The sequence below is a fragment of the Poecile atricapillus genome, chromosome 3 (assembly GCF_030490865.1).
Source record: "Poecile atricapillus isolate bPoeAtr1 chromosome 3, bPoeAtr1.hap1, whole genome shotgun sequence".
NCBI classification, from domain to species: domain Eukaryota; kingdom Metazoa; phylum Chordata; class Aves; order Passeriformes; family Paridae; genus Poecile; species Poecile atricapillus.
This window is the reverse complement of record NC_081251.1, coordinates 45,092,884-45,102,904: the sequence shown is the minus strand read 5'-3', so window position 1 is coordinate 45,102,904 and position 10,021 is coordinate 45,092,884. Positions and strand designations below refer to the sequence as shown.

Below are 10,021 nucleotides of genomic sequence, written 5' to 3'. Positions count from 1 at the left end.
TGGGAAGCAGTAGCACTGAGGTGACCATCCGGCTCCCAAATAGTCCAGGCTAACTCAGCAGGCTCTAGTGAGTAATGCACATGCTTTTCTTATTCCTGAACTTAGTTATTAAATTGATATAATTTTATTCATGCTGTCCAATTAAAATGTTAAAATGTGATTTGAATATAAATGTATCTCTCATGCGTGGAAGTGGAAGCTTTCAGCATCTTCAGAACCCATGGTCCCTGAAATCTCTAAAGACAGAAACATAAGAGCTACTCCAGTTTATGCCAGAAAGGGATGAATCTTTTATAAGTCTTATTTCTCAAAATGTAATATAAAAGTGCATCAGACCCCTAAGGAATAAAGTTAACTTTATGTGAGAAATGTGTGAAATTTCTGCCCTCTGTCCAAAAAAAGATATTTCCCTATTGACTTCTGTAATATCAGTTCTTCAGATGTAGGGGGCTAATTTATTTCTTGGGACAGATATGTGTGGAAGGCACATCAGCTCTGGTGATCCAGTCGGGTGCGTAGGTGAGAATCCCTCCTGGAGTCACTGGCTGGCTCTTACTGGTGGGGGAATGGGGGGCAGCACAGGGGCTGGTGCAGGAGCAGGGGGGCTGGATATGGCTGCCAAGAACCCCAGGGTTCTTGGGGTACATCATTTGTGTGCAACTGGAGAAGCAGTGGACTGCTTCTTCAGCGCTCAGACTGCCTGCAAAGCATATTTCAGTGGGAAAGGGGAGAGTTCCACATCTTTTTCCCCATATAGGCACATTAGCCCTGCTGATTTCACATAGTAGATTTAATCTGGAAAAGAAGGAAAAATGGAAATGTTACCCCATATTGTGGGCTCAAGAAAGGTGGGGAATGATGGCAGCTGTACTCAGGACAGGGGCTGTCTCTGTATTAGAAACATACTTACTTGGCAAGGTAACTCAGGATGGCAGTGTGTAAGCCATAATGAAACACTGAGAGTAGCACAGGAGGCAATAAATACCAACACAAAATATCCAGACCACCTCAAGCTGTTCGTCATGACAATTTTCTCTTTTACCGTATAAAGTTTGCTTATATTTCTTATTAAACTGAATCTGGGGAAGGCAAGGAGTTCTTCAATTTGACTCCAGTTTCTGTTCTAGGGATTCTTTCTGTTAATTACAGATGATTTCAGGGATCAGACCAATTTAAATTAAATTGCTGGTGCAGAATCACAGCCTCAGTGCCATATAATTAATTAATTAATTCATGTCAGATTGTCAGACATACTGGGCATCTTTGCATCTCCAGCACTCGGGCTTTGAATCGGGGAAACCTAAACTTGAGGATCTTGGTGTTGGAAATCACACCTGGTAGGTCAGGGAGAGAAGAATGATGTGCTCTGTGTTACAGTCCTCCCAGTCACTGGAAAATTCACTTGGTCCCAAACTGCAGATGGTTAAAGACAGGGTGGCAGAGAAGCAGGTGGAGGCTGATTGCAGCCTGGAAGGGGAGCAGCCCTCCATGACACATCCCTACATCCAGAGAGATGCTGGGGATGGATACAGGGTGTCATGAGCCACCTAAGCAGGAGTATAATGGCTGTGGAGGCAGTGGGGGAGAGGACCTATCTCCTTTGGAGACTTTGCAGCCTGTCAGCACCAAGGGGAGGATGCTCAGATGAGGCAGGGGAGGTGAGGAAATGGAGGTAGGCTGATAAGAAGGCCTGGCAAGCAGAGCTTGGAAGCCTGCAGGAGCATCTACTTGTTTAATAAATACCAAACTTATAACAATCACCCCTCAGCCTTAGCTCTCCATCCTGCCTCTCCAAGATCCCAGAGGGAGTTTTGCATGGCTCCTGGACAGGTCCCCCAGCAATCCTTTTTACCACCCTCAGGGTTTCAGGACAGGGGATTTTAAGAGGGTCTTTTTAGCAAAACAAAACGGCACCTGGGCATTACACAGAAGCTGAGGCAGGAGGTCTCAGGACAGTGGTGGGAGGTTTCAGGTTGTTTTTCTGCAATCTTGTCTTGCAGATGGTAAACCACAGTCTGAAGCAAAGATCTGCAAGTGGAACCCCATCCATGCCTGCATCTAGCCATGGTTGGGCACTGAGTCCACTGTATTCCTTCTTGTTTCTCTGCAATATCAGAAGTGGGGCCTAGCTCCACACGAGATAGAGAGGGAAGGAAGGAATTGCCTTTGCTTTGTCCTTTCTTTGTGCGCATTTGCCTTGACCACCTTTGCAGAATGACCCTGGTCACTCACTTGGCCTCGCTCATCCATTTTCCACATCTTTCCTTTGGTGCTCTGCCTGTGCTCACTCACTCTCCATAAAGTTTCATTCCCCCACCTCCCTGCTACAGGCTACACATCTGCAACAAAAACGTCAGGCCAAATGAAGAAAGGTAAGATCAGGAGGCGAGGCTGGCCTCGGCTGCTCCTGGGGGTCCCATTCTCGCCAGGGTTTTCAAGTTCTTCTGGCTCATTAAGCAAACCTGAGTGAGAAGGGGCATGCAGCTACTGCTCTACCTGCTGTCACCAGGGTGCTATCCTTCAAAAGAACACCTCCTCAAGGACAGCACTGTCACTGCTGATGAATTTAACTTTAAAAAAAAAAATAAATCAGGCTCTAAGAAGACACTGGGAACCATTTTCCCTTTCTTTTGCTCTTAGTAACAACTAAACGTGCAGACACCATCAACAATTTTTTGTCTGGATTTTGAAGAATCCTGTGTTTTTTTCTACCAGCTCCCTTTCTCTTCATTAAGGCATCTGGATGGTGGGAAGGAGAAGAGGGCAGGATACAGCACAGACACTGCTTTCATGATGCCCAGTCCTTTTGCACCCCAGTGCAGCAACTGAAAAGACCAGGACCTGCTCTCAGTACCCAAAGAGCAAGCCTGCTGCAGGACCCCTTCTGCCACTCCTGAGCCCAGAGAGAATGAGCCTGTGAATACATGAACTCTTACTCTGCAAGAAAGTAGACTAAATAAATGAACCAACTTTTTGCCATGGCAAAAGTCTCAGGTACAAAGTGATGTCACTGAAGGAAGACTGTCATCTCCCACAGTGTCCCTGGCTAACACAGTGGCTCCAGGGCAAGGTGCACAAAGTCTTTGCAGTGATGGATGCTGCTAAATGTTGTTTTGGATGCTGCAACTACTTTCAGTTCTATCAAGGAGGGTTAAAATTCTTCTGTGTTGCAAGGAGATGATATGGGGCTACCACCTCTAACAAGTGGCTGCAGCTCATTAGAAATCCATGTTTTCACAGTCCGGAACATAAACACATTCACCCCTCTTGAATCTGTGTACACTCTTCACTCTAGCACTGCTCTGTGTAGGGAAAACTCACAAATATCTATTTGAATACCTCAGGATCAATCTTCTTGGGAGTGCCTTCAAGCAGAAAATGTGTTTGCATTTTCTTCAGCTTTTATAAACTGCTTCTGAAAATGTCTAAAACATAAAATAGCTGGAAAAAATGAACCACTCAAGGAACTATGGGAGGAAACATTAATTTATTTAAATGAGAGGTACTGAAATATTTTGCTCACTTTTCCTTGAGAAACAATGTATGGCAGTGATTTGGCATGGGTGATGGGAGTATGAGGAGCCTGGATCTTGCCCTCAGCTGGTCTTGCCCCAGAGAGGCTGCTTTGCATGTCTGGTTTTCCTCTGGCCCCTGGAGGAGATGCTGTAGGACATGTGGGAAAAGTGAGACACCAAAAGGATAGTAAGTTCCTAACTTGGAATCTGACAATGAGGCTGAAACAACCCCAGGAATCTCATCTTTCTTACGCAGGAAGCTTGAGTTTTCACTTTCAAAAAGGCAATTCTCTCCTCTGCAGTGTAATGTACTACTAACCAGGAGCACAGGACAACACAGAACTGGCCACTGCACATAGGCATGAGCAACCAAGTATGGGATTCACAAGGGCATTGTAGACATCTAGACATCAGTTTGTTTTTCCAGACTCATTTTATAATCAGAGGAAGCAACTACACGTAGGACATGATAAACTTCACCCAGTGTTGGGTATAAAATAGACAAGTCAAACCTAACTTTCAGAAATCAGATAAATTTTGGTTTAATTCACCTAAATGAAGATGTCTACAAGGAAGGGACAAACTGGACCTGATCAGTGGACCCTAGAGCCACTGAAACCACCACAAACTACATTTATACCTGGGCACCTTCATCCATTTATATCTGGACACATCTCCATACCTTCAACCATACTGGACACATCTCTCCTGACACCATGGGATGTCAGATATGCAGCATCCACAGAGTGTCCAAGTGTTTGAATGTAGGCATTTAGGTGTCTCAATCTGTTACTAATTACTCCCTACACCTAAGTCTGATTCTCTAAAACAGTCATCTAGTTCCACCTTAGATGACCTGAAGTGTGTGAGATATTTTGGCAAATGTGACACGGTATCACATTGAAACAACCAGAGATACCTATAATGAGGTGAAGATAAACTGGGGTTTGAAATTAGGTGGGGTGAATTCCATTTTTTGTTCCCCCACCACCTAGCACAGACATTTGTGTTGGGGTTTTTTTCTTGAATGATTGGTTTGGGAAAATAAGCCTGTCTACCTATATCCTGTCAGCTAGACAGTCTCAAGAGTTTTATATAGAAGTACTCTTCCTGGGGTCAAAATGGGCAAGAGTCCCTCAGAGAAGCAGCTTCTCCTTTTAATCCCCAAAGCAATAGGCAAGAAAAGAGAAGAGGTTTGCAAATCACTGTAAAAGAACTTTGTGCCACAGATAAAAATTATCCTGACCTTTCTTTGAGCAATGGTGAAGTGGGTGTTCACCATGAGAGGTCATTAGGCAATCACATACAGACATGAAGAGAATATTGGCTCAATGCTTTTAATAGCAAGAAATTCCTACTGTCTGCTTCACTAAACTTTTACCTTTCATGTACTCCGCGGTGCTGCTTTGGTATTCACGATGAAGAGATGTGTAATGTCTCAGGTCCCTGAATACTCCCCAGGAGGAGCAGGCAGGTTTAAAGCTTGGCTTCCAGATCTGACAATGCTTTTCTTTTTGCTCACCTACTTCTCAGACCATCATCTCAGAGTGGTCACAGTCAAAGGGCTGTCCTGCTGTGCACAGAGAAAGAGGGGAAAATAGTCATGTTACTGACTGAAGGGTATCTCCTCCCTCTTGTTTAACAATGTGATATTCCCAAACAAACCTGCTTTCCTGAACAACATCAGAAGAAAAGACAGACAAGATCACAAGAAGTTTGTATCTTTTCCACATTCAGCTGTAGGGTATGTAGATCAGTGAGACACAAAGCTCTGCAGGAGTCAAGAGTTGCAGGCAGGGCTGCAAATGCTAACAGGTCAGAGTCTTTCTGCAGCTGGGAGCAGTGGGTGTAGGGGAGGGAATCTCCTCCAGCTGCTGAGGAACAGGCACATTTTCTACTTGTTTGCAGCCCTGCATGTTCCTTTGGCTTAAAGCAGGAATTGCTTTGTTCCTTTCCTGTGTGCCATCCCTATGCTTGTCCAGGCACAGGTTTGCATGAGACCTGGTATAAACCAGGTTTAAATGATCATCCCGTGGAATTACAGATATAAAATTTAATGTGGTATTTTTACCTTCAGTCCTTGCAGTTACTGGAGTGTAGGTTAAAAGCTGCATTTATTGCAGACATTTACTTTTATTAAGAATGGATCTTTGCAGTCCATCAAAAACACTCAGCTTGGGAGGAAATGCACCGTAGCTCCCTCTGCTCTCAGCTGTAGCCTCCAGCATGGCAATCTGTGTCGCTAATTATACAGCATACACACCAACACATGGTGCAAGGTGTGCATGGTGCAAAGCCTGCTGGGCTGCTAGAAACATCCTACAGCTCACCAGTGTTGGCCTAGGGAACATTTTCTCCCCACCCCTGGCACCCCACAGGGTGGGCTGCTGTGCATAGTGTGTTCCTCAGGATCCTCTGAAGTCACAGCTGAATCTCTGCTGCCAGAGGGGATGAGACTTCACCCTCCCTGCAGTGCTTGCCCAGGTGTCGAGGTGGGGAGAGGTGTTCCCCTGCTGCCTCCTCTCTGGGATCTGATGGGGCAATGTGGAAGGCAGGGTAAGAAATTGCATTTCCAAATGGCTGTGTTGGAGAGACAAGTCAGAAGAGGTTACCCTGTGCCTAGCCCTGCATTAAGGGATGAGAAGCCATAAATGTAGTTTCCTGCTGTTATTTTTAAACTAAGAATACAACAGTGAGAGACCCAGGTCAGAGTGAAGCTGCACCATCCTTGGCTATCCAAAGCTAGTGCCTTTGGAAAAGTGCAAGGACAGGGCAAACATATACCGATCTTCCTCCTATAGCATTCTCCCAAGCTATTTGTACTACAGTGACTTCCTGAGCCGAGGTAATGGCTTTGTTAGAAGCCTGTAATTTGCTTCCTTGAATTTGCCCTTAAATTTCATCAAATTCTCATAACTTGCCTTGAACCTACCGAGCTTTCCAGCAGTGAGCTGTGGGTCAAGCCCAGGCGGTGGCAGCAGTCAGAGCTGCCCTAGGAAAGTCATTCCAAGGTAACACCCTGACTTTGTTGGGGGGCAGTCAGACAAGCCCCTGTGTCCCTCTGACCTCTCTGGCCAACCTGCAATTTGACTGCCTGTTTTTCCAGCCTGCCCAAGACCTTCCTTCTGGCTGTCAGGGAAGGTCGTGCTGTGACCCCTCACTGTCAGGCAGAAGCAGTTTCTGTGTGTCTGCTGCCCTTCCCTGCTGCTGGGGAGCACCTTTGCCTTGCAGGATCTGCAGCAGTGTGACAATGAATGCCACCAAAAGCACTCGCGTTTCCCTTAGCACACAAGAAAGGAGAATCAAGTCATGGTTGGGGTTGTAATAAAATGTAATTGCAACAGCTTGTATGCTGAAGTTGACAATGTCTTTGCTGTATCAAATCAAATATGTTACGCTGAGATCCTTTTGTGCACAGTTAATTTGGGTCTTGTGTGTCAGCACATGTTGTGAGGAGCTCTAAGAGGTTTTGCCAAAGCACAGTGTCACAAGTATTGGGAGCACAGAAACAGCACAAAAAACTGTGATTGTTAACATTTAGTGTGTTTCCTGACCACCAGGTATTTAATACTTCACCAGTTGTAAAAGAAAGCAACATTTCAGACAAAGAAGTGCCCTGGGTCAGTACCTCTTGTTTTGGGGGTTGATAACTCAGAGTTTCTGAGGTGCCATCAGCTACTTTTACCATCAGAGGAGAATATGATGCAGACAATGCAGTGCAGTGTTCTGTGCAGGTGCACAACCTCTCTCACAGCCCCATGGCCACCAGTGGTCCCTTCTGCAGGAACCACTCCCTTCCTCAAGCAGGGAGCAAACCTGGCCTGGATCTATCTTCCTCAGCCTCCGCCAAGCTCCTCTGCAAAGGTTTATCTTGCCAGGTTTTCTTTAAAGCACACCAAAATGCAGAGCCTGCAGCACTGGGCTTTCAGTATGTTTTGGTGCCAAATCCAGTGTAATCGTTGCATTTCCTTTCCCTGCTGCACTTCCTGCCTACAGACAGCCTGTAATGTAAGATCCTGGGAATGTTTTGTTTTGGGAGGTGGAAGAGACACGGAGGGTGTCCGTCAGAAAGCACTGCAGGGAGGAAAATGAACACTGCTGAACACAGAAGGAAAGCAGTGATGTTCAGGGTAAATTGGACCTTTCCATTCAACTCCTGCTGTGGCAAGCCTGATGATTTTAACCCTGAAAGGACACTCTCTGCAGTCACATGAGACTTTCTTTGGTAAAAATCAGAGCCCCATGGCAGGCTTTCATGGGGTTCCTAAGCTGGCTGAGCATGCCTGGAGAGCGAGTGCAACTCCAGTGGCTCTGGACAACACAGAGACACTGCAAAGTTTGCTCTGTTCTGATGTTTGACATTCAGCATTTGCATAAGAGTTTTAGGTAGGTGGGGTTGAAGATTGGAAATGTTATAACCAATCTGTAAGTCCCATCATATATAGTGGATCTATCTGAACAGAGCAGATACCCCTAGCATTATTGAAAACACACAGGATTTAACATATTGCAAATAAATGCATTTACTGGAGGGTAGGGCTGGGAGCACTATTTTTTTTATCATACAGGCGACTGTGTAAACTACAGACTGGATAATAAACCAGTGGGTTTCTTTTTGGTTAGTCACACTTACAGAGTTTTAACCAGGCATAACATACTTGCCTTTGAAACAAAGAAGCCCCCAGCTGCAGATACTTGTCACCAGAGACCTCTATCAAGTGGTCTCCTTCCCACTATGTGAGTGAGAAATCCCAATTTCATTCCCAGCAACATCAGCTCTGGTCACACTGGGTTCTGAAATTGTGAAATTTGAAGTGCTCTGAGAAATTTGTAGGTGTTATAGTTTACAGATTTTGTAAAAAATTGTAGTTGTTTGTAGTAATAAATGAACCTTTATTTGTTTTATGTAGAGGATGCTCTTGAACCACATTTTTAGGTTTTCTCTGAAGCTGAGAGAGCTATGAGCCTGCTCAGTGAAAAAATACAGAAAACAGGGAGTCTTCCATTATCACTTGCCTGAGGGAGCACAATTTTGACAACATTAGCCATTACAAGGCTTATCATAAAAGTATGAGAATTGCTTAGACCTTTGTGTCTAACAATATATGCAGGCAGGACTGGGACTACTGTTCTGTCCATATGCAGGAAATCAAATGCCTGGACAAAACAATATTTGAAAACATATTTCTACAGCTGGTTTTTTTTTTTGTTTTTTTAATTAACCTTTGCTTGTAGGTGACCCTTACTAGAAGCTGTGAAGCATGCTGTATATTCCCTTGGCATTGTGCGTATGGTTGTATATTTGTTTTCTTTATTAAAATCTGGGCAGAGGAAAATGGACCAGATTCCACTCCATTCCCCCTGCTCAACTTCAGCAGCTGCATGGAGTGTGGTGAAGTAACTGCATTAATGGAGTACATCCAAAAGTCCACTACTAACATGCCTAGTAACAGATGTTATAAAACTGCAGAGAGGAAATGTTTGGCAATTACTCTATGGCTACCTTGTGCTGGCAGCCTCCCCACTCAGGAGTGCTGCAGATGAAGAGGAGGGAAGTCCATTTCAGTACCGGTAGTACTTCTGAGGTGAGGCAGGATTTGCAGAACCATGGAATTTGTGAAAAAAAATCAAGCTGGCAGGGATTTTAGGAGATCTACTCCAAAGCCCGTCTGAAAGCAGGCACTGACTGATGGCTGTAAGCTCAAGCTTTCATCACACTTACCTGCGGGACACAGAGTCAAGGTAGTTGTTGTGGGATTCACCTATTGGGTATCTGCAATAGAAGCCTCACCACCCAAGCAAGTCCCTCTCCAGCACTCATGATCTGGAGAGGGAAATGGGAAAGGTAAGGGTTATGTCCAGCTTTGGAGACCAGCTGTGGTCAGGTGAATCCCACCCAGGGTGAAAGACACCCACTCAGGTGTGTTTCTTGCGGCTTTGTGATCAGTGGTAACAGGGAAAACGACAGCACTGAGCAATCTGCCTTTGGATTAAAAAGAGCTAAAATAAAAATTTAATAAAGAGTTGGTTTGCTATTTTATTTTCTCTCCCTCGGGCAGATGAGCCACCCACCGTGCCTGGACCCCAGCCTGGCTGCTGGGGAGATGCAGTCCCCCAGGATGGCAGGGAAGAAGCGAGGGCGGCCCCCGCTCCAGCCAGCGCCCATCAAAATGGCTGTTCACAACCTCTTCTCGGCCCCAGCCAGTGCTCTGCCAGCCATGAAGATCCCAAAGAAGAGAGGCAGAAAACCTGGGCACAAGGTAGATGCATGACTTTCACATTCCTTGTCCACCTCCTGTTGGTCTTCATACATTTTCTTCTAGAAATTCAGCTAAAATGCAGGAAGAGAGGAAAAGTTGTGCAGGTCTGGGGCAGAGCAAAGCAAAGAAAAAAAAAAAAAGAGAGAAGATGGTTTCTCTTCTACCTGAGCTGGTGAAAAAAATCACAGAATCATAGAGTATTCTAAGTCGAAGGGTACCCATCAGGATCATTGAGTCCATCTCCTA

General features: G+C 45.2%; 1 protein-coding gene across 1 annotated transcript in view; it reads left to right on the top strand.

Annotated features, from left to right (window-relative positions):
- Window positions 1-9,604: 9,604 nt before the first annotated feature.
- SCML4 (Scm polycomb group protein like 4) overlaps window positions 9,605-10,021 on the top strand; it is a 42,315-nt gene continuing 41,898 nt past the window's right edge. Inside the window, exon 1 of the mRNA XM_058836471.1 lies at window positions 9,605-9,775. Coding sequence (XP_058692454.1) covers window positions 9,620-9,775 — 156 coding nt within the window. The 5' untranslated portion in view covers window positions 9,605-9,619. The remainder of the gene's footprint in view (window positions 9,776-10,021) is intronic.